At 39.6% G+C, this 25,175-nt stretch overlaps 1 protein-coding gene and 1 non-coding gene across 24 annotated transcripts in view; one reads left to right on the forward strand and one right to left on the reverse strand.

The window, feature by feature from the left end:
* Positions 1-1,585: 1,585 nt before the first annotated feature.
* ADAM22 (ADAM metallopeptidase domain 22) overlaps positions 1,586-25,175 on the reverse strand; it is a 237,791-nt gene continuing 214,201 nt past the window's right edge. For 5 of the 23 annotated variants that reach the window (XM_040472732.1, XM_040472741.1, XM_040472740.1 and 2 more), the window contains 7 exons: positions 23,519-23,619; positions 23,103-23,169; positions 20,746-20,856; positions 18,441-18,527; positions 17,085-17,114; positions 12,570-12,693; positions 1,586-5,357 (listed from right to left, as the gene is read on the reverse strand). In XM_040472732.1, coding sequence (XP_040328666.1) covers positions 5,229-5,357; positions 12,570-12,693; positions 17,085-17,114; positions 18,441-18,527; positions 20,746-20,856; positions 23,103-23,169; positions 23,519-23,619 — 649 coding nt within the window. In that variant the 3' untranslated portion in view covers positions 1,586-5,228. Of the gene's footprint in view, positions 5,431-12,569; positions 12,694-17,084; positions 17,115-18,440; positions 18,528-18,835; positions 18,935-20,745; positions 20,857-22,036; positions 22,930-23,102; positions 23,170-23,518; positions 23,620-25,175 lie in introns of those variants that run through there. The other 18 variants (XM_040472752.1, XM_040472751.1, XM_040472749.1 and 15 more) reach the window with 13 other exon arrangements.
* LOC121029043 (U6 spliceosomal RNA) lies at positions 8,428-8,534 on the forward strand. Its single transcript, XR_005789550.1, has one exon. It is a non-coding gene; the product is annotated as a U6 spliceosomal RNA (small nuclear RNA).

Here is a 25,175-nt window from a genome sequence, read left to right on the forward strand (position 1 = left end):
AAAAAAAAAAGCCACCCTACATTTTCCCTGGTTTTGATTTTAAGGATACCTAAACACATGAAATAATGGTGCCCTGGAGCAAAACTCTGCCAGCCTTGAAGTACGTCTCCATTCAATACAGGTTTTATGAACAATTCAATAGGGACACACTGAGCAAGGGTGACAGGCCCAACATGTACTGGGCCCATAAAGTATTTATAGAGCCAACACTCAGTAAAACTGCAAAGTATACCAGTCTGTCGTAGGCACTCAGCCCCTCTGTCCCCACCACACCCCCAGTGATCACCTTCTGCACACCTGGCTTCTGGGCTCATGTGCGTCTCCATTCTGCTCCTGTGTCAAGACTAAATACCCCGTGACCTCCCAAGGCTCACTACTTTCTATCCCCCCTCCATCCTGAAATATACCCGAGGACCAATCTCTTAGTGACTTCTAAATGTTGCATAATCCATGCCCAGTTGCCAGTGAGAGAAGACTAAAGGTGCCTCTCTTCCTCCTATTCTTCACCCTGTGGTTCTCCCCAGTGCCAGTTTAGCCAAGAAGGGACTTACCTCCATGACAGTGAGGAGAAAAGGGCTGGCAAGCTACTGAAGAGGAGTAGGAAGGGTTTGGAAGCATCTCTCAGACTCCGTAGGGAGGATGCTTACTGTTTGTCAGGTCCTGGAGATAAAGGACAAAAATGCCAGGCAGGTTGTTTTTGAATGTTTTGCTTTTCTACTTATAAACTGAACCAGATGGTGCTCCATGTTAGGGGCTCTGACAAAGCCATGAATAAAACATGAAGAGAAATACTATGCCCTGATTTCTAAAGTCCTGCTGTATCTTCATTTGATGAACATCTGGGAAAGCTCCTCTCAGAATTAAAGGCACCTGCCTGCACAGCATATGCTATCAGCATGTGCCCAGAGTTCTAGCACATGAGGCTGTGCACGTGTGCACACACGCATACAGACACCCAGATCGTGGGCTGCTGCCTCTTAACGGATTCATAAGAGCAGTGTGGGCTCCTCACAATCCAACAGGGGAAGCTGTTTATGAAAGTGCTTAGTGCTCCTATGCCAGGAGGAAACGTGCTGCATCCAAAATCAGAACAGTTTTTATACATTCAGAAAATAACTGAGGGGAAAAACAACAAAAAATTAACAAGCCTCAAATTAAGCCCTATTCCACAGAAATATCTGCCTTTTATATATTTTCAGCTAGTAGAATGAGAAATTCACCTTGACTCCATTGAACAACAACAAAAATGTGCGTAGCAATTTTAGGGGAAAACGGAAGCGAAAGGAAAAGGACCATCAGGACCCTGAAATGTAGATGTTATGCCGCCAGTGGAAGTCAGAACATTTCATGAAAAACTGATGGCAACTTACCAAGTTGGTAGGATGGAATTTATAATACGCTGCCCAAGGGGGCGCCCTTGACAGCAGCTGGCAGTGGTGTCCTAGTCAGGCTGTGGCAGCAAGCGGCTGGCCACCCTTCGTTCCTTCAGTCCACTGAGTGCCACATCTCAGCACTGCCAGCTACTCGGTATCCTCCCAATAAACTACCCTTCCTTTACGTTTAAGTAAAATAAAGTAAAATAGTCTTCTCTTTAGGTAAGGATTTATTATGTTGAATAACATGAGGAAACATTAAAACACTAAATATATAAGTTAAAGTAGAAGTACATGACAACAGGAAATGAAGAATGGATGAAATAAACACGCGTGATTTTGTAAAGGAGGGCATAGAAATACCGCCTCTCCTCCACCCCATAGGTAACTAAAAAGTAAAGAACAAAGTCCAAAAAAGCAAAAGGTAAAGAGATCTGGGACAATTGACAGTTTAAATTATGCAAATTTGCAAGGGAATCAACAACAACAACAACAACAACAACAACAACAGAAACGTAAGGCTGTGATGAAAATCAAACATAAATAGTCCTTTTTGGGAAGTGCACAAAAGATCTAATTTTATCAGCAACTTCTTTTAGAAACCCTATCTATCTTATGCACAGAAATCTATACCAGACTGACTTTATACGTAAAGACAATTTTAAAAGCCTTTTTAAAGCCAGGGGAAAAAGAAACTAGTATCACTTAATAAAGCACCTATCTCAAGTATTTTTGGCATTCCAACCCTACATTTACTTTATTAGTCAAAAATTTTTAAAGAACAGCCCTGGGTTTCTTTAAACTATAGAGCAACTAAGGTAAACTGAAGGCCCTCACTATGCTGTGCTGTTTGAGTGGGTTCCTTTCCACAGGCTGCACGTGACCTGGGATCACTTTCCAGCTGAGGGACTCCTGAGGAGGACGCTACTTCCTGACTAAAGAAAGAGTTGGCTGGACACAGACTGGTAAGTCTGACCTCAGTTCCTTCAGGGGCTCCCTCTTACCCCCCCCTTGTTATCATTCTTAATAAAGAGATTTCAATGTTTAAGTCAGAGTTTGCTATACTGCAATGTCTACGGACAAAGGGACCATTGCAGGCAGCACGGTTGTCAATCTGAAGTTTTATCTATGCAAAAAACTTTAGAAAGAAAAGAAAAAGGCATACAATGGAACAGAAAGGCCAATGAACCACTCTTCTCTGTTTGGCATCAGAGTTCTATAATTGACTGGGGGCTATAAATATTAGTTGCGTGATACAAACCGCTCTAATGACCTCAAAGTTCCTCTCCAAAATATATTAAAAAGTTCTAATGCTGTGCTTGTGTTTAGTGCCATAGGTCCATTTTCCTGTTTCAGTGGATGAAAAGTCATAAATATTTAGATTTAATACATCTAAATACCAACCATGAGTACCCGTATAGGTATTTCTCAAAAGTATCCACTAAGATTATAAACTTGTCACAGAATTCTGCAAATGGCTGTAAGAATGTTCAAACATTCTTAGGCAGATACCCAGAACAGAACATTAAAGCTACCATAAAATCATAATCTTCCTGCAAATAAAACAAATGCTTTTCATTCAGTTCCACCTGAAGGTTATTATCAAGGAGCCTGACTATAAATAACTATCCCTTACAAAAGACATGTTACAATGACTTTTACTTGAAATAATAATTTTCATGTAAAAATAATTGAGAAAGTAAGGAAAGTGTATGGGAGGGAATCTGTTGACAAGTAGCTCTCCATTTGTAAATTCTTTCAAATTAGGGTTTATGTAACCATTACTAGGAAGCATATTTACACAAGGTACCTTACATTCAAATCTATAAACTCTTTTATAGTCAAAATAAATCTTATAACATTAGCATTTTATACACTCAATACCAGAAAATATTCAGTGCACATTAAAGTGATCTTGGTCAAAAGCCACTTTATTTGCTACATCTTTAAATCTGTCTGCCCTCCTGTCCTTCATTTGAGCTACATGGCATTGTCACCCAACACTCACCCAAATCTTAATCTGATGGATCATTTCATTGTAGTATCGACAATCACATCCCTTCCTGTCATGAAAAATGCCATTTACAAACACTTTATAGTTTTGAGTGATTAAATTTCTTGTCAAACATTTTCAAAGACTTTCAGAAGAGAGGTCCGTTACAGAAGACAAAAACCATAGAATATAAAATACTGCCTCTAACATGGCCCTGCAGTTTGGGCATCCTAAGATGACTATATGTGAAGATGAAATGGATTTTGACCATGGACACTATTGGGAGAGATCAAATTTAGGAGAATATTTCTGAAATCTTGTCTGCAGATTCCATTCCTCTCAAGAAAAAGGAAAGAAAATGAGGAAATTCAGAAGTACTCTTCACATCAAAGCATTGGATTGATCCCATCAATTTCGGAGTTCACTAGAGTAGTCTTTCCCGGGGAAGTTTTCTTTTAGAATGACAGAGCTGCGTTGTAACAGCTATCCAACTTTGGTTTTAAAGAAGGGACTTTAACATAGATTTCTCACTTTTCTATGGATTAAAAAAAAAAAAAAAAAAAAAAGAGTTCAAAACATCAGATCTTTTCCCCTGCCAGCTGTTTGGGTAACTTCACAGTTGCCGCACACTTGGGGCTTTAGGTTTCTTCTAACCCTCTGTGGCCTGTTGAGGCTTCCCGCCCAGTTGGTAGAACCTCCATCACCTTGCTTCCACATCAGTGCGGAATGACCTGTTGGACTCACATCCTACTGATGATAAATATCCTTGATAAACAGTGTAAAAGTTGGTTTTATTAAAACAAGCTATTCATCTTACAGATAAAGGTAGCTAAAAAGTTTTGTCAAAGAACAAAAATTGAGGCCACAAAGGGTTAGAGTGTCGGCAAGTCGGAAGCTATCAATGTATCAGGGGCCCCGGTCTCACGTGTCTTTGGTACACTTGCTTAAGGTCAGCAGGACGTGCTGCTGAGGGGCTCACGGGCCTCCAGGGTGAGACTAGGCGTGCTCTGATACTGAAAGACAACAGTTGCCGAGGCAGACACTGGCTGGAGGACTTCCAGGGAGCAGCCATCAGCCTCAGAGTGAGTGCCTGGAGGCCAGAGACTGGCTACACTACTGAGCTCCTGCCCCAGCCAATGTGGAAGCCCCAGATTTGCTGGGCATTTTCTTCTCTGGTTCGATTAATCACTCAAGAAAACTGCCTCCAGGCTGTGCACAGCTTAAAGGGATATCACAGGTTTTGGAGGACAAATACCAATTACGGAGAGAGACACTTAGGGCACTGACCACTATATTTACAACATCATCTGTTTGTCATCTTTAAAGACCATTTGATGGATGATGACGATGTGCCTGTTACTGATTATTTTTAGGCATTTGGCAAAATACACTTGTGTGTAACAGTTGCTTTTTTTATTTTAAAAATGTTTACATATGTACAATTGTTCTTGTATGCTGATATAAATATGAAAAGTAAAAAAACAAAAATAAAGATACATGTTTCGAGTAAGCATATGGGATATTGGCCTCTCAAGCTTTAAAGTCCTGCAGAAAAATCCTATATGCCTTAGCCCTGCATGCTAGTTTCTATTATGAGATGTTGTTTCCTTAAATGTGGAAAGCAATAAACAGAAGCTTCATGCACATAGCATTACTGTCTACAATGAGGATGTGCTTCAGAATGTCAGTTCTGAATCCACTATTGTCCCTTAGGAAACTTGCTACATTTGGGTCATGAGTTAATTTTAGTGAGATTTCTACATGTATCTGTCATGCGGATTATCCATTAACATACCGGTACCTTTATTTTTCCATGTTATAGTGTAACATTTCAGTAGTTCTTTTCATGGTTCAGTTAAATCCTAAGCCAATGACAAAAAGAAAATGGTATCCAGACGTGAGACTCGGCTTCCTCTCCTCTGTGGCATCTCAGAGGGTCTGTATTGTCTGAAGAGCAGATAGATTTGCAGTGATTCCGTGAGGCTGGGTTTCTATAAAAGTTGAAGTAAACAGTTTTGATGTATCACATGTAAACAGTGGATCTTAAATGGATGTCTCCCATAGCTGCACAACAGAGAAAAGCAAAATTGCACATTATGAAAGCAGGAAAACAGGCATATTTTTTTTTAATGTTTATTTGAGAGGGAGAGAGAGAGAGCATGAGCAGAGGAGGAGCAGAGAGAGAGGGAGACACAGAATCAGAAGCAGGCTCCAGGCTCCACGCTGTCAGCACAGAGCCCTATGTGGGGCTCAAACCCATGAGCCATGAGATCATAATCTGAGCTGAAGTCAGATGCTTTACTGAGCCATCCAAGTGCACTGGAAACAGGCCTATTCTGAGCTATGAAGATGAAAAAGATGAAAAAGAGTTGGTGATTCCATCCATACTTATGTGGTTGTAGAAGCACACTCTTATGACATCTGATGAATGGATAAAATAAACGCTCTAATTTTTAGCTTTCTCCTTCCTCTAAACCTGTGTTTCAATCTTGTTAGCAATTGCCACCTTTTAATACCAAACCCATCACATCTTCATTTACTGTTACTCAAAAATTTGAATAGATTAAATATTATGTCTCGAATGAAATAAGATAATTTAAAATATTATTTTTTAAAATCATATATACACTCCTTTTCCCCAGGATTCTGATATGGCCTTCTAGAGTAGTGGTTCTCGACCCACCTGCACATTTCAGTGATCTGAGGAGGTTTTAAAAATCCTACTGCCCAGGCCACTCATCAGACCAACTAACTCAAAATCTCTCTGGGTCTCTGGGTGGGATTCAGGCATCAGCATAATCTAGAAGCCCTTCAAACAATTCCCATGTACAGCCAGTACTGAGAAGTACTGACCTCGGGAAAGTGTGATTCCATCAATACCACTACCACCCACTTAGAAATCACTGCTGTGGGCCTATGACCAGGCCATCTGTTCTCCAAATCCATCACTGTCTCCTAGAAAATCGTCCTTTCCCAGGAAACAAAGCACACATGGCATGATGTCAATTCCTTACTTCCCTTACCTCTTCCCCTCCTTACCTCTCCCACCAGTTCTGTACACTGTCCTGTTCATATCTAATTTCTACAGCATTCAGTAATTGCTTTAATGGACTATAAACAACCTTGGAATGATCAAATATGAATGCAGCTCAGCTCACCAGAGTGGCTACTTAAAAAAAAAAAGAAGAAGATGACGACAACGACGAAGAAGACCTGGCTGATAAAATATTGCTTCCAGGCAATATGATTTGGGTACACTTTTATAAACATGAACAAAGAAAGTCTAGAGACCAGTGTGACTTAAGTTATATCCAAATTAATCCAAATTCCATTTTTACTGAAATCTAGAGCATGTCATTGTATACCTAATGAGATTCTGGGACAGAAAAAGGAGAAACGGCTAAGTGACTATGTGGATGTTTCTACGTAGGTTCCCTATTTAATAGGTTCTCTTGAATCTTCGTGGAAATCTTGTTCTCAATAGTCACATTGGCTACTCCACAAAGACTATGGTAGAGCCGCCTGTGTTCTCCCCCTTTGGAGGACAAATCTCTCAACTCTAAGGATGTTTGTGTGTGTGAATGACCCCTGTTGGTGGAGAATAGTGAAAATGAATGGTTACACAGGACATTTGCCGGGTAAGAACATCTGGATTGACACTCAGATGATGGTATGGAGTGGTAAAGGGTTCAGGCTTCAGCTTCAGTGAGTCCAGTTTTCTCTCAAACGGTTAAGAAAATTAGTGACAGCTTGCAGAAAGGGGAACAGAGGGATGACACTGGTGGGACACTGGTGGAACCTGAAGATCACCATCATCCCAGTGAGGAAAAAGGAGCGAAGAATTTTGCAAGTCATCACTTTTAGGAACAGACATGACTGTGGCCGTTTCTAATTTCTAGATGACTATAATGGAGGGGTTGCTGGTAAAAAAAGATCTGCTTGTTTGATACTCCCCAGCCCTCCAAGGCAGCCCAAAGATGGGGGCTGCCTATTCTGCAGGATTCTGCTATGTGCTCATGTGGATGTTCATGGTGAATGGAGCCATGGGCCTTTGACACTGTCCCCGGGGTTACAGTCTTCACTGTCGCCCCATTCATCCCAGGGAAGAGGCCACGAGCCGGCCATGTCCTCTGGGGAGCTGTCATTTTCAGGGCTTTCCTGTGGGAACAATAACCTGCACCCTGGCATGACAACAGTGGAGAGAATATCCCCAAGTAGACAGAGCAAAACAGCAATGTAAACAATTTATCAGAGGTAAAAAGTAGGGTGTTATACTTTGACAATTCTCTGAGGAAGGATGACAGCCTTGGATTTCTTTACCACATACTCGTGTCATGAACAACTGGATGCCTATTAACGATTCTGTTTTTTACAGCCAGAAAGCTGAGGGCTGGGAATCGGAATTTTCTTCTTCCTTTCCATCTTTTACCATTACCCATATGAACACGGGAAGCTAACTTGTCACGTAATTCACAAAACACCACTGCTTGGTTTTAAAGTCTTTTTGATCATAGTAACCTAATCTGCTTTTAGTGAGTTTTCTTACTGACTGCGAGTGGATCGAGTTAAAATTTGAATGATTCATGTATACCTTGAACCCCATTACTTAAGCCATCAAAGAGGCTCTGAAATATCTTTCTACACCAAAAAACCTAGGAACCCGAGACCCAGTAGCAGATAAATCTGCCCGGGCTTTTAAAGCTCCATTTTTTTTTTTATTTTATTGCAAAATTATTTCTGAAAAGATCAACATTACACTGTAACTGACCACAACAGAACTTGGATACCAATAAAAGTAATTATTCTTTAGTGATATCTCTCATTTAAGCCTCTCTGAGGGCCAGTCTGCCTCTCTAAATTCGACTACCTCTCAAATTTCACATAATGGATGTATTCTGGGAATACTGTGAGGCTGAGCAGAATCATAATTACAGTTATAAAAGAGGACTCAGTATTTAAGGAACTTCTGGCACACCTGAAGCTAATAAAACACTACAGACAATACTAAATTATATTACTAGATTATAGTAATATATTACTTCATTTAAAAAATAAAGTAGAGTGCTCGCTTCAGCAGCACATATACTAAAATTGGAACGATACAGAGAAGATTAGCATGGCCCCTGCGCAAGGATGACACGCAAATTCGTGAGGCATTCCATATTTTTCTAGCAAATCGAATTCAACGGCATATAAAAAGAATTATTCACCATGATCAAGTGGGATTCATTCCTGGGATGCAGGGCTGGTTCAACATTCGCAAATCAATCAACGTGATACATCACATTAACAAAAAAAAAGAGAAAAACCATATGATCCTGTCAATCGATGCAGAAAAGGCCTTTGACAAAATCCAGCACTCTTTCTTAATAAAAACCCTTGAGAAAGTCGGGATAGAAGGAACATACTTAAAGATCATAAAAGCCATCTATGAAAAGCCCACAGCTAACATCATCCTCAACGGGGAAAAACTGAGAGCTTTTTCCCTGAGATCAGGAACACGACAGGGATGCCCACTCTCACCGCTGTTGTTTAACATAGTGCTGGAAGTTCTAGCATCAGCAATCAGACAACAAAAGGAAATCAAAGGCATCCAAATTGGCAAAGATGAAGTCAAGCTTTCGCTTTTTGCAGATGACATGATATTATACATGGAAAATCCGACAGACTCCACCAAAAGTCTGCTAGAACTGATACATGAATTCAGCAAAGTTGCAGGATACAAAATCAATGTACAGAAATCAGTTGCATTCTTAGACACTAACAATGAAGCAACAGAAAGACAAATAAAGAAACTGATCCCATTCACAATTGCACCAAGAAGCATAAAATACCTAGGAATAAATCTAACCAAAGATGTAAAGGATCTGTATGCTGAAAACTATAGAAAGCTTATGAAGGTAATCGAAGAAGATTTAAAGAAATGGAAAGACATTCCCGCTCATGGATTGGAAGAATAAATATTGTCAAAATGTCAATACTACCCAAAGCTATCTACACATTCAATGCAATCCCAATCAAAATTGCACCAGCATTCTTCTTGAAACTAGAACAAGCAATCCTAAAATTCATATGGAACCACAAAAGGCCCCGAATAGCCAAAGGAATTTTGAAGAAGAAGACCAAAGCAGGAGGCATCACAATCCCAGACTTTAGCCTCTACTACAAAGCTGTCATCATCAAGACAGCATGGTATTGGCACAAAAACAGACACATAGACCAATGGAATAGAATAGAAACCCCAGAACTAGACCCACAAACGTATGGCCAACTCATCTTTGACAAAGCAGGAAAGAACATCCAATGGAAAAAAGACAGTCTCTTTAACAAATGGTGCTGGGAGAACTGGACAGCAACATGCAGAAGGTTGAAACTAGACCACTTTCTCACACCATTCACAAAAATAAACTCAAAATGGATAAAGGACCTGAATGTGAGACAGGAAACCATCAAAACCTTAGAGGAGAAAGCAGGAAAAGACCTCTCTGACCTCAGCCGTAGCAATCTCTTACTCGACACATCCCCAAAGGCAAGGGAATTAAAAGCAAAAGTGAATTACTGGGACCTTATGAAGATTAAAAGCTTCTGCACAGCAAAGGAAACAACCAACAAAACTAAAAGGCAACCAACGGAATGGGAAAAGATATTTGCAAATGACATATCGGACAAAGGGCTAGTATCCAAAATCTATAAAGAGCTCACCAAACTCCACACCCGAAAAGCAAATAACCCAGTGAAGAAATGGGCAGAAAACATGAATAGACACTTCTCTAAAGAAGACATCCGGATGGCCAACAGGCACATGACAAGATGTTCAGCGTCGCTCCTTATCAGGGAAATACAAATCAAAACCACACTCAGGTATCACCTCACGCCAGTCAGAGTGGCCAAAATGAACAAATCAGGAGACTACAGATGCTGGAGAGGATGTGGAGAAACGGGAACCCTCTTGCACTGTTGGTGGGAATGCAAATTGGTGCAGCCGCTCTGGAAAGCAGTGTGGAGGTTCCTCAGAAAATTAAAAATAGACCTACCCTATGACCCAGCAGTAGCACTGCTAGGAATTTATCCAAGGGACACAGGAGTACTGATGCATAGGGGCACTTGTACCCCAATGTTCATAGCAGCACTCTCAACAATAGCCAAATTATGGAAAGAGCCTAAATGTCCATCAACTGATGAATGGATAAAGAAATTGTGGTTTATATACACAATGGAATACTACGTGGCAATGAGAAAAAATGAAATATGGCCTTTTGTAGCAACGTGGATGGAACTGGAGAGTGTGATGCTAAGTGAAATAAGCCATACAGAGAAAGACAGATACCATATGGTTTCACTCTTATGTGGATCCTGAGAAACTCAACAGGAACCCATGGGGGAGGGGAAGGAAAAAAAAAAAGAGGTTAGAGTGGGAGAGAGCCAAAGCATAAGAGACTGTTGAGAACTGAGAGCAAACTGAGGGTTGATGGGGGGTGGGAGGGAGGAGAGGGTGGGTGATGGGTATTGAGGAGGGCACCTTTTGGGATGAGCACTGGGTGTTGTATGGAAACCAATTTGACAATAAATTTCATATATAAAAAAAAATATATGAAAGGATGGAAGGAGTTATATAAGATGGATACGAGAAATAGCACAGATGTTATGAAGAGAGGAAAACAATAGACTTTAAGATAAGAATGTTATTTGAGACCAAAGGAATTTCATACAATGATCACAGGTTTAATTCACCAGGAAGATGTAGCAATTCTAACTTGTAGATAGAAGCAAATCTATCTAATAGATGAAGCAAAAATTTATTAAACCAAGTGGAATTTGAAGAACATGCTTAACCAATGTTATTTCATAATAGATCTTTTCCTGAAGCCAACAATCAAAGAATACAAATCCTTCTCAAATACTCATGAAATATGTATACCGTTTGTCTTAAAGAATGCTAGACCATTAAAAGATCTCAACAATTTTTAATAAATTGATATCATACAGATAAAAAAATAAATAAATAAAGTAGAAAGGAATTGGTTCTTCTATGTGAAGACCCAATGACAAATTAAAAAAAAAAAGTAAATAAATAAATAATAAATAAATAAAACTTATGGTTAACCATATTTTTATATAATCAGTTCTTATGTGTTTTTAAATATGGCTTTTTAGGGGTGCCTGGGTGGCTCAGTTGGTTAATTGCCTGACTTCAGCTCAGGTCATGATCTCCCCGTCCATGAGTTTGAGCCCTGAGTCAGGCTCTGTGCTGACAGCTCAGAGCCTGGAGCTGGCTTTGGATTCCGTTGCCTCTGTCTCTCTTTATCCCTCCCCCATTTGTGCGCGCGCTCTCTCTCTCTCTCTCTCTCTCTCTCAAAAATAAATAAACGTTAAAAAAGTAAAATAAATCTGGCTTTTTAAAATATAAGAGGTTGCTAAATTTTACCATACCCATTGCCGCATTTTTTTTAATATTAGAGATTTTCTTTTTTTTTAAATTTTTTTTAACGTTTTATTTATTTTTGAGACAGGGAGAGACAGAGCATGAACAGGGGAGGGTCAGAGAGAGGGAGACACAGAATCTGAAGCAGGCTCCAGGCTCTGAGCTGTCAGCACAGAGCCCGACGCAGGGCTCGAACTCACGGACCGCGAGATCATGACCTGAGCTGAAGTCGGCCGCTTAACTGACTGAGCCACCCAGGCGCCCCAATATTAGAGATTTTCATATGTATCCAAATTCCACCGTGCCTTTAAGCCACTGGTCTAACTTTCTGTCACAGGTTCTGATTTCTAAAGTCCTATTGGGTATTATTAGCCAGTAAAAGGCCTGAGTAAGCAAATTAGGCATGAAGATGAGGCTAGTTTATTTCATCTCTGGCATTTCCAGGTATATTAAAAAACTGATAAAAACAAAACACATTCTGTTTTGTTTATTCCAGGCTGTCATGTAGAAGCTACGAAGTATAATAAAAGATATAAATACATAGCAATGAATGATTAAAACATACCAAATATCACTAGAATTAATTCAGTAATTAAACTCATTTGCAAATATAAATCTGAGCCCCAAACCGCAAGAATCTTCTATTTTTCAATGGAATCTTGAAAATCTTCCCCCCCCACACATTTTTTTTTATAATGAAGGAAAAACAGCTCTCTCTTTTAAAGCATGAACTCATAGATAAACGATAATGACTGAGGCTATTAGTGTATATTCCACATACCCTGGCACTTTGTCGGTTCACTTTCTTCTCTTCATCAGGAAGTGGAGGCATTGGGTATGGGTATTTTCTGCTGGAGGCAATAGACCCAGTTGATGAAGAAGGAGACTTGGCAGGAGATAGAGTCCTGAGATGTTGAGAACACATGGAATAAATACTATGTGACTGCCTAACATCTCTTTCAAATATCTGAAAAGTAGGTTCAAAACAATCCCTCTGATTGCAATTTTCATAGGCCACTACTGCAAAGGCTTAACTACTGGGAGATTCTCTGTTCTTCACAACACTGGAATGCTGGAATTTTATTTTCCTAATGTCATAACTGCAATGGATTATTTAAATGTTAGCACACAGAATCAGACTCTTCAACTAGAAAAGCCAATCATGAAGTTTCCTATAGAATAGATAAAAAGCTAAAATGGAGAAGGGGCAAAATTATTCTAAGAGCTCATAATGGTAAATTAAATGTACAACATAGGAATATTCTGCCTTGTTTTTACCACTTAATGTAAAAAGTGTTTTAGTACAGTAATTCCAATTATATTTTTAAGTTCTGAAAATACAATACAGTTGATACATTTATTAGTTGCTAAGTCACACACCAGTTTACACATAACTCATGCATTCAGAGGCCAGTGTGTTAGTTGTGAAAGAACAAAGGCAAATAGAGGGGTTTTAATAATAAATTAGTAAACATGCAAGCAGTAAGGAGTGCAGAGTTCCAGCCAAACAACGAGTCTGATGAGAACATACAAAAATGGTCTGATCAGTCCCTACAATCAGCATTTCTGGACAGGGAGGGTTTTGTGCCACAGAAGTAGACCTTGCTAACTCATGTAGGGTGTACTTGTCATGCTAATAAGGTGGCTACACTTTAGTGACTGGAATTTTACTGAAATGAACACAAAACACAAATACCCTTCCTATTTAGATAACGTGTATTATCTCCATCATGAAGACATTCCGTATAAAGATACGCATGAGTTGTGATGTATTCTGCTCTTCTGTATTCTGCCTGTGCAGTGGTAATATGTGTGACTAGGCTGAGCTCACAGGAAGTGCCCACATCTGTTATCTTGTCTTCAAAGTAAAAAAACAAAAACAAAAACAAAAAAACAGCTAAGAGTTTGTTCACTTACACCGTATCAAAGGGAAACAGATGTGCTGATTCAGCAGTACCTATCCATTCACAAATGTTACCACTCCACATCTATGACTGCTCAGCTCCCAGTGCCTGGTGGCTGTGAGCCACACCGCTGAAGTGGTTACACAGCCACGTCAGAGCACAGGTATTATTGCTGCAGGAGGCACCTCACCTGCTGGGGGGGACTGACAGCCTGGGAGTGTCAGCAGCAGGGCGGTGCTGGGCAGGGGAAGATCCACTGCACTGCATGCAAAGGCATCAAGAGGGTTCTTCTTTCCCCCTTGTTGTAAATTTTGGTTCCCATCCATATATTACGCTTTGCTCTAGTTCTCCTGTAGTCTTCAAACCGGCTTCCATGTTATAGACACCAAATTCAAGCTGACGTTTGAAAATACTTTTTCCTACAAGTCCTGAGATTCAAGTGACCCTTCTTGCTCAATTGTAAGAATCAATACTGCTTTAACTTGCTTTTAATCTGTAACTCCTAACACTTCTTCTAGTTTTGGGAAATGTCCAGGACCAGTGTGAACTGGTCTAATGTTCTAGCAGTGTGAATAGTCACAATATCACAGATATTTGACTTCTCTTGTGCTGATGCTCCCCAGTACAGAGCAGATGGGTAAAACTAAGAATACAAGTACTTCAAATCCTTCGAAAGACTATTAAGGCAGTGTATTACTACTGCATTTTTTTTTCTAATGCAGAAATTAAGGATGTTTTTAATTTTAAGAAAACACTGCCATTAGGACTATGACCTTTAAGAAACATACTCAGTGTGTGTAGAATGAGGAGAAGTTTTTGTATTTAGATATTTAAATACATATTTCTAAAACAAGGGATGTTAACCTGGGTTCAGATTTTTAGCCTAATCACTACTGGTAAGAAACCCAAGTTCAGGAAAGCTAGTCAGGTACACAAAGAAATAAATCTTGTTTACTTTAGGGGAACATGCAAAATGAGTCCTCTTCTTAACTTGCTACAGTGTGGATGTGTCCATAGCATGAGCTGTTAGCTTATAGCTTCACAGTCATGCCAGTCATTCACTTGGCCATGAGTCCAAATGACCAGCTCTACACACATACCAGGCCATCCCAATGAGGGGTGCTGGAATATTTCCTCCAAATATTTTTCCATAGCCAAAGCCAATGGTGAGTGAAAACAAAACATAAGATATTCTCCAGATCCCCCAAGAGATTGCATGTATACTTCCTCTCACATGAATACGCCAGCTAGCTGACACTTTGGACTGACCCTGAGGGGAAGAAAAGCCAAGCAGGATGGTTTTAGTAGGGGCAAGGGGCATCATCATGTCCTGGAGGTTGGGTGGTGTGTGACAGCATATTATTTTGAGGGGTTATTCGGCACCAGAACAGGAGTCAGAATAAGAGCAGAGAACAAGGTGGGGTAAATCAGCTTAGGGAAATAAAAGCAAACTAAAATTTTGAAACAAATGTCTAAAGAGAGATTTCTGCCTCCACAGTCTTTTCTGACCCTGGCTACTTGCCTGGTAGTTCCAATCTGGCATTTACTGAAAACCAGGCACTGGCCCAGCTCATTCACTTAGAAAGTAATCTTTGAACAAATGTTAATGATTATCATTACAGCATTTTAAAAAACCATAATAACCTTAATGGGTGCCATTTAAGGCTAAACAATGAATGTGTGCTTGTGTGCCCATGGATTGTGGTCTATCTTGCAGCCACAGGAGACTTGCTGGGCTTGCCTTTTGTAGACATGTCTGTAAGGCCACGCTGAGCTCAGTTCTGCCCTCCAGGAATGGCTGAAACCACACCAGTCACGTATGAGGGACACGGGTCCCCCTTACTCACTTGTCTTTGTTCAGATGCAAATTTTATATAATCCAGAAGGATTTATAATGTGTCCTAGGATAGAATTTAAGTAGTCACTATACCCCCTGCTATTCTTAAGTAATTACAGAGAAGTGGAAAGGGAACAGATTTTGGAGTCACAGACAAGCTGATAATTCTGATTCTTATACTTAACTAGCTGTGCTACCCTGAGTTACTTGTTGTGTCTCAGTTTCCTCTATCCATAGAAAGGGAGTAAGAATGCCCAAATATCATGATGTGGTAAGAGATAAAGGTATATAGCAGGCACTCAATACAGGATAATTATTTCTGGTTTCTTTTCAGAGCTACTGCATTTTCCGTAAGATCATGGGACTCTGAGTAATCAAATGCATAATACTCCAGAGAAAAGATACCTGCTCAGAGCTTGGAAAGCACTGTCACCAACAGAACTGCCCCCAGGGTGTAGGTATGGGGAGATAATGCTCTTGTCCTGCTTGATGTGAGCATATGCTGGCAACCATTTGAGCAACCAGTGTCGGATACAGAACTGCGTAAGGGAGCACAGCTGAGGCACTAGCATCACTCAAAACTTTTTGGCATTTGCTTTTCTCTTCATAGTGATGAGGATGTAGTATTTTAAATGCTGGGCTATACTTTGGACCAGTTTGTAGCACTCACAAACTCCCCACTGCGTTTTTATTAAGGATGCCACAAAGCCCACACCAAATGGGTGATTAATAAAATGACCTTTGCCCCCATTGGTGTTTTGGCAGGAGAGGGAATCCCAAATAACCTGGTGACTGATGAAGCATATCTGAGCTTAAGCACAGGGCTGGCAAAGCATAAGCCAAAGTGCGAATGCACTTCGGCCCTCTATGTAAGGAGGACTGGCTTGGACGGAGGGTGGATGAAATTCTCTCTGTTGTGTTAGAATCACTGTGCTAAAAGCTCTGGGGCATCTTCAATTATTCACGACTTTCACAAAAATTGTGCATTGGTTTTCAGGTCCTACCAACATAATGCTTATTAATCCTAAAATGAGAGTTACATTATAAACCTCCACTGGATTTTATCTAGCCTTTAAATACAAATACGGACTTTAATAATTAATTCATAATGTTGCCATCCACCGTGGGAGGTGACACCTAATTCTAAAAGAGGAGATAAAGAAACCCTCTAAAATTGTCCTCGCAGCTTTGCACGTGCAACCAGGGGTGCTAAAGCATTTCCCCATCCAAATTGCGTTTAGTCATGCAGCTTCTGGGCAGACCTGGGTGCTGATTTTAAGAAATGTGAACTCTTCTCTGGGAGCCACATCAACTACTCAGCTGACCCAGGGGAGGTGAAACAACTCTTCCGGGGTACCATTTCACAAATTAGTGTTGCAAAGATGCTAGGTCCATTTAGGGATAAAAGTCCTAGCCCATATGCGACCAAAGTCATTCTGTTTGGGTTCCATGGCTGATACAAATTACAATCTGCCCACAAGCCTGAGGAAGATAGACAGGAGAAATAGGACTGCAGGTGAGCCAAGATTCCAAATAACATTCAAAATAATCTTACCTGTCTTCCTGACGCTGGCCATCTTGAGAGCTACAGGTGAGGGTGGGATGTTTGAATGTGAGTGTATGTGTATGAGGTTCAGTGTGAGAAAGTGGTAAAAGCAGAGGAACAGGGCAGAAGGGAAAGATGGGGTATAAAAGCAGGATATATTGTTGTGAGCAGGCAGGGTTATGCTTTCCTTGGGGCATATGCAAATGTATGGATCAAAATAAAATGCAAGTAGGTCTAATCATTTTCTCAAACTATACATGTCTAAACTAAATGGTACACTGGAAGAGAAAGTCCACCTTATATGGGTGCTGAGAGTTAAACACACGTACATATTTTGATATCTATTAAATGCTGACCCAAGTCATGGCAAAAAGTAATCTGAAAGCTAATTGTGTTCAGAAGAGGTCGTAATTGAGTCCATATTTCTTCTTTACATTAGTTCTTCACAAAGTAGTCAGATATAAACTGGACATTTACCTCTAGGAAATCACTTTGGTATTAGAAAGCTTGAAAAAATGCCATTAAGAGCTCTTGGAAATTCTCTCTGACCTCTGACGTTAGATTGAGCTACAGTGGATTGAGTAAATTCTAGAGTTTCTAAAATGTAGGGGTACTCTGCTCTTCTGTGAACCAAGAACATGTTTTCAGTCTGCTTCCTGCTCTGTCTGAAGTGTTATACAACAAGCATTCTACTAGCATAAAAAGTGCCTTGAATGTTTTGTTGCAAATCTGTAAAGTACTTCTCGGCACTGCCCTTGTCTGGGAGCAAACGGTTGTACTGAAAATGAAACGTAAATTCATCCAATCTACTCTCTTGTGGTCAAGATTCTCTGGATAATTTTAAGTTCCATTAAATCACTGGTTTTACTAGAAGTAAAATTCCACTACATTTCATTTAGTTTCTTTTCATGTTTTCCCTTAAGTTTTCTGATACGCACTATGCACTCTTAAGGCAGTAAGCAGGAAAAATGCACTATGAAACTGCTAAATTCTAGACATTAAATTGTTCAGGTTAATAGTGCTTCTTTATTAGTGGAAAGTATGTTTCATGCCCACAGAACACTACATAGCATAAAATGAAGATAAAGCTACTAAAAAAGCTCAAGATGGTGATGGGGACATGCACTAAACGGCAACCCTTTCAAATGGCTTCATTTGAAACATTCAGGAAAAAAAACCAAAAAACAAAAAACTAGACTTGCTCACGAAGCCAGAAACAGAGATCAAAAGGCAGCAAATAAACAAGGACCCTTTCCACCTATGGGAACTTGTATTGGGAGATACAAGATAGAGAGCCAGTCACACTACAGTATTTGTATGTGCTGGGAGAGTTTGAAAAGGATATAAAATTAATTTATAAAATACCTAAAGTATGGTCCTTCAGTGTTTTTATTCACATCTTCTACCCACTTAGCTACATTATAGTCTCTTTTGAACCATGGGTTTAAATACCTGCAGAAAGCAATGGAAGGAACAAAGAAAGCAGAACAAGATAGAAAATCTGAAAATACACAGCACAAGCTTAGCAAGGATGTTCTTCACCCTCCAAATGCAAGTGACTATGGCAAATAAACCAGGATGGATGTTGGGTGATTATGAGGCAGTCTGTACAATGACATGAGAATAAACTCAGCTACAACAAGGCTCGAGGCATTCTAGAATGTATTCAACATTGCAGGGAAAATCTTTCCAGTGGTTTCCCCAAGTGGATCAGAAGCGGCCTTCCAATCATAGTACTGTCAGTAATCTCATTCACCCACCTCCAAAGTGGCTTTTTCCAGGCCACCTCTCATTTGGTTCCTTGGTTTTCAAATGATAACGATGCTTTTTGAGAATATTCAGATGGCTGCAATTCCAACCTGGTGTTTGGGTATATAATGCCCCAAGAACAATTAAAAGGAGCAAAGTTCTCTTTCCAGTATGAAAAAAAGACTTTACAAGGCCTTGGTCTCAGGGTCTCACTCCAGACAGCAGATCCTAAGCTGGAGTTAACAAAGATAGGTGCCTCAGCCGGCTCTATCAAGAGCAGAAAGGGCCCCTGCTCTTCTGATCCTGGAACCCCAAAACACATTAAGTGTGGTCCAAACAGGCCTGCACGACCTTTAAGTTGGGCTCCGCAATTTTAGTTGTAGCTGCAAAACTCCTTCCTTTTCTTCATGCACTCCAGACTAAAGTGTTCATGTTTCCATTAGCAAATGGACCTCAGAAGTTGCCTTCTGAGTGTCTGATCATGAACTTGTGTGAGTGACTGCCAGAGGATACTAATGACCTTAATTAGCATTTCCATGATGGATCTGGCAAAATCTCCATCAGAATTACTGTGCAAAGGAAAATGTAAAAAGGTGGTAAAACTGGGAGTCCAAGTCTGTTTTTGTTTTTGGGGGGTTTCCCCCCGCCCCCCCCCCCACTAGAGTTTTCTTTGATTTTTACTCAGGGGCCAAGCAAAAACACATCCTCTTTAGAATGTGCCCTTGTAAAATAAATACAGATTCAACAAATTCAGTGTTGGAATCATCTGCAGGTTCTACTGAGTTTTCTCATTTAAAAAGTAACTCCTAGAGATACTACAGATAACGAAGATGCAAGCTCCATCAAATTTTGCAAGTCATTTGGAAACAAACCAAGGGAAAGGTAAAATACACTATTTGTTTGGGGTTAAACTTTGCTTCTTTCTACCATGTTTGGTTTCAGTTTGTAAATACACTGAAATCATGACATTTCCAGACATATAAACAAAAGTAGATTACTTTTTCCATAGTCCTTTCCTCATTTTTAGCTATAACCAATGAAGTTCCCTCCTAAGAGAAGGGTTTGGTTGCCTTTTATGGCTGTAAGACCATTTTTGCTAAGACAGTGTTCCCTGACTCAGGAACAATTTCACACTAGTTTTGCCTTTAGCCACAATCATTGCCAACTTGCACTTTTCACAGAGATAGCCAATTAAAACTTGCATAAAAATTTCCACCGAGACTTTGAACAAAAAGAAAATGTCAAAAAGCAAGTGCAGCCACAGATGAAGGCTAGTGAATGCTCTGGCCTGGGGAAAACCGTAGAAAAAGCCCATGCAGCTGTTATCAGGTGAAACATAGCCACACAGCAAACTGAGTCACCCACAGGCAGCTTCCAGGAGGAGACGTGTGTTCCTTTCACTGACAATCTTAGAAGCTCAAAGGACTGACGCCATGGCTGTTCCATGATACCTACAGCTACATGGCTTGGCTTGTACATGATGGACCTTTTCTTCCATTTCAAGGAGCATCTCAGAAGGCTGTGATCACTTCACTAGAGGTCACTGAAGAGACCTCTCAAAGGTTGTTCCTTTCTGGGGATCCGCCTGTTAAAGTGTCTTCAAAGTGGGCTTCCTAGCATCTCTAGGTAGCGGTGGTGGAAGTGATGAGAGTTTATCAAACCGCTATAAACCTGCCTATGTGGCTTGACTTGGCTTGTAGCGCAACATGCAAAAAAATGCGTTAGACAGGGTAGGAGAGCTCTTTGTGTTCTCCAGGATGGAAAGGCAGAGGAAAATTAGCTTGTGCTGGCTGGACCAGGACCATGTCCAAGCAGACACTGGGGGTCAGTCAGAGATCAAATGACCCCGTTCTCAGCCAAGGAAGGGACTAGGAGGGAGATTAAGTGGCAGCCCAGAATGAAGGGGCAGGTGGAGACTGACCTGTGATCCAGACTCCCTGTCTGGGGGCTGTCAGAGCCCCCTGGGCTTATGCCTTGGGATGGGACTGTCTGGGCGAGGGAGTGCCCAGGCTCAGGTGCTTGGGGCTCCCTCCTGTAAAAACACAATATATAATACAAAGTCTAAGCCAAAACCTTCTTTTCACAGCATGTACAACAGTGAGGAAGATGCAAAAACGTTGAGTGTCAAAACAATACAATAAACAAGGACATTTTATGTTGTTAATTAGTAGGGTATGCATTTGTGGTGAATGCTTTAATTCATGTCCTGATGTTTTATCATCCCTGGGGATGATGGGTACTAAAGGGGATGTGGAAATAATGAACCTGATGATACCTTTTAACGTAAAAAAATAAAAAAAGGTATGTTTGTCTGTGGTCATTCTACTCCTCTTATAGTCCCACAAATTATATTGTTGTATCAGAAGCAAGAGGGATTATTTAACGAATATGGAAAGGTATAAAAAATGACTGTCAATGTAATTCCTAAGATGCTACGTATTAGGATTCCTTTTAAGAAAAAACAAAATATGTATGTATATAGTGCCCATACAACAAGGTATGTGAGAATAGTGGTAAACTTCACAGGCTTGGTTCCATTTAATTAATATGAGTCATGTAACCCAAATGCAGAAAGTGAAAAATCTGAGGGAGTCATTACTACTTTTTCTTACAAAGGTGATTCCACTATGACGTCTTATTAAATATTACAGCGTTATCTCACAGGCAAGAGATTTATTAAGGGCTATCTAGTATTGTAATTTTTATCATATGATATGAGCGGGAATTCTACAGAAAATTTTTTCAAAATAAGTGACTGCACTAGCAAATATTGTATGAATCTTGCTAAACACCAAGTGCTGTTTGGGTCCTAAACACATAGCTTTACTATGAGGTTGATCTATTTCCACTCGGGAGTTTTCAAAGCCTTATTATAGGAAATATCATTAAAATGCTAACCAGCACACAAAGGAAGTTCTGAAGAACACTTGACAGTTTTATCTGTATTCTTGTGAGCAACTGAGATGAGCTAAGGAGCTCTTACCAGGTGACCTCATGCAAAACAAATCAAACAACATTCCAAGAAGAGTTTATCCACAATGAGCCCTAAAGCATCCAAGCGCTTTGGGAAATGTTTAAGATAAACTCTAACAGATTAGTTTTTTATGATGGAGTTCTATGATGCCATTCTGGACCATGCAATGGTATCACTTAAACCTATATTTTGTTTCTAAGGTAAAGTGTCCTCTAGCAAACTTTGACAAGCCACTTACAAGACAATACCATCAGCAGGAAGGTCCAAATTTCAGGGCACTGTTATTATTCCTGGACTGAAAAAGGCAGGGTATATGATGGAAAAGCTAACATAAGTTTCTGACAAGCAGTTAACAAATACCTGCTATTCAGATTTTTAAAGTATTAAGGCATGAAGAAGCAATAGTGATCCTGAAAACAATAACTAGCACTATAGTGAGAAATAAGTTAAAAAAAAAAAAAAAAACTTTAGGTAGGTCAAAAAAGTACGGTTAATGAAAACCTGGTGGCAAGGAAGTTCCAGAGGCATACCAAGGGTGTGTTTTATTCCTCGACGTCAGGTTTGAGGAAGCTTACTTTTGCTGTACTTTCTTAAGTGAAGAAACAAACAAAAACAGTGCATGGTGTTTACCTCATTAGAAGTAACTTTAAATGTAACTTGTGATCCCACCCCCCACTTAAAAAAAAAAAATGTGTGGCTATCATTTAAAACGGACAGTGTTGCACTTAGTGACAATGATTCCGTTAAAGAGCAAGTTTTGGGTAAGTGCCCTTTTAAATGTCCTCAGAAGGAAGATTTAAAAGGGAAGTGTATTCCATTAGTCTGAGAGAATGCTTAGATTGCAGCCATGAAGCCCTCGGAGCGGTGGTTTCACACTGGGAGCAGTATCATGCTCAAGGACGGTGGGAATTTCCCCCTGATGCTTCTAGGCTGTGTGAATACTGGGAAGAGGAAGGGTGACCCCTCTGGAATGGCTGGACCCCGGGTGATGAGAAGAAAGGAATGTTATCAAAATTCCCTTCAAAAGGAACCAAGACACCACAATGGCAGGTTACTGGAGGAAAAAGCCTGCAGCGAGGGTGGGAACCCCGCTAGCAGTGAATATTGGTTTGGGCACAGTTGCGGAGATGCCTATGTAAAAGAGAAAAGCCATGGTTAATTTTAAAACGGCAAAAAGGAATTAAAAAGACAAAACCAAGACCAGAGGCATGGTTTACAGTTCTTTGATGATCTCGTTAATTAACTTTTCACACTAATTGCATAGGACCTTGGAATGCCTTTTTCCATTAGAGGTGTAGACTTACTCAGTTGAATTAGACCGAGGTCTAAATCTTTTGCCTCTGATTTTCTTTCTGTTGCCTCCCACGTTACCTGAAAAAGATGGTTTATGGCTAGATTCGCATATAAATGAACAACTGCAATATGTTTAATCACACAGTATTTCAAGTGGTAATATTCCCAGCCAGTCCCACCCAGAACACAGGGCTGTATAGCACATACAGCCTTCTGAGTTTGTCCAGAGCCCTGGTACTAGTGAATCCCATCATTTCTCAACCAAGAAAAAAAGACATGGACTTTCATAACAAATGCCCTCATCTCTGTTGGGAGAAGAGCTAAAGAGCTTACAGGAAAGAACAAATCTTTACAACCAAGAACCACAAAATGTAAAATTTGGGTTCTGCAAACAGACACACTAGCTGTTCAAAATGCCGCCCTCTACCTTGCCAAGAGTTACTTCGAGGTCGTCCATTTTCACAGATGTCTGAAATGTGTTTTGTGTCTGGGATCCTTTCACTCCAAGAATGAGAAAGCCCATTAGACCTGAAATTGAAAATGTATATATACTGTTCAAAAATACAATCAAGTGAATGCTTTAAAATCAGTATGCAAAATCTCTAAGCACTACTGTGCATTAAATAAATCAAGAAAGAAAAAAATCTGAAATGAAAGAATGAAGAGAACATGAAAGTCTTCATGAAGAAGGCAGAATTACACAACATTCAATGTAAGAAAAGTCAAATACAATGGAACCCCATTACAATAGTTTATAGTTGAAAAGTATCAGCACACAGTGCAAGCCAATCACATTGACAGCAACCACATATAGCAAATTCACTACATATTTCAGCTATATAACTGGAGCAGAAGAGTTATAATGGGGTCCCACTATAGATGTTTCTTAACTGTAAAGCAATGGTTTTCATTCAAATATTATGAGAACATGGACTTCCAAGAGATTTCACTAAGATCTGTTCAACTGAACCTAGTCAACCTTTACCAAAGTAACATTCAGGTTTTTTTAAACAATAAAACTATTTTCTGAGAATTGGCATTTTCCCCACAAATACGGCCACCTCAAAATGTAGTGTTGTTAGTTAACTGTCCAATAACTGAACTAAATCACATGTTTATGCTGGAAGTATCTCTCACAAAGCCCATGTACCATGATGCCCTTGTGCTATCTGTGTCCTGCCATCTTAAATAAACTGTCTACAGAAGCAAAATTCATACACCTACCACATAAGAAAAGTATTTTGACAAACTATATATACTTAGGAAGAGTTACATAATTTGATACCATTTTTAAATGCTTAAAAGCCATAACCCATTTTTCTAAAATGTGGGAATTATTCAAGTCAATATTTTAAGTTCTTCTTGAGACATATTAGAAAATAGCACTATGCTTAAAATATTTTCCATACGTCATTCCAGTTAATCACTAATAAACGTCTATTTTAAAAGGAATCTTCTACAGATGAATGAAAATAAATGGAACTCAGCACAATTATTACATATTAATTCCCCAAATTAGGATTTTTGCAATATAAATTTGCTAATTATAGAATGAATCTTATTTTGTACAGAAGGACAACAGAAATTCCACTGGAATACATTGATTTCTCTGCTTATTTACCATCTTATTTAATTTAAAATTAAATATGTGACCAAGAAAATATATACAGGCAGAATTTAGATCTTATTCTCTGAGCCAAAAAAATTCCCAATATGTTAAAAAAAATAAAAATTTGGGGCATCTTATAGATTTGTACTCCTTTTGCAAAAACTAGCATTTTTACTTTTGCTCTAAGCTATGTTATCTGAGTAAAAACAATCCTTCATGCTTAAGATAGTTCTACATAAAGAAGAGTTCCCAGATTTACTGATTCTTTCTTTTCTCCTTTGTGATTGTTTACTGAGTGAAATCCATTGCAGAATTTTTACAGATGATTCACTTATTTAGAATTCCAGAAGAGATCACATTTCTTCTAAACAAACTAGAAATTTCCACTTCAGTCTACAAAGTAAGTACTGTGCCCAAAGTAATGTACTGGGCTATCAAAATTTTTTTTTCTATATATTACACCAACAATATTAAA

The sequence above is a fragment of the Herpailurus yagouaroundi genome, unplaced genomic scaffold (assembly GCF_014898765.1).
Source record: "Herpailurus yagouaroundi ecotype Mexico unplaced genomic scaffold, PumYag 100, whole genome shotgun sequence".
NCBI lineage: Eukaryota > Metazoa > Chordata > Mammalia > Carnivora > Felidae > Herpailurus > Herpailurus yagouaroundi.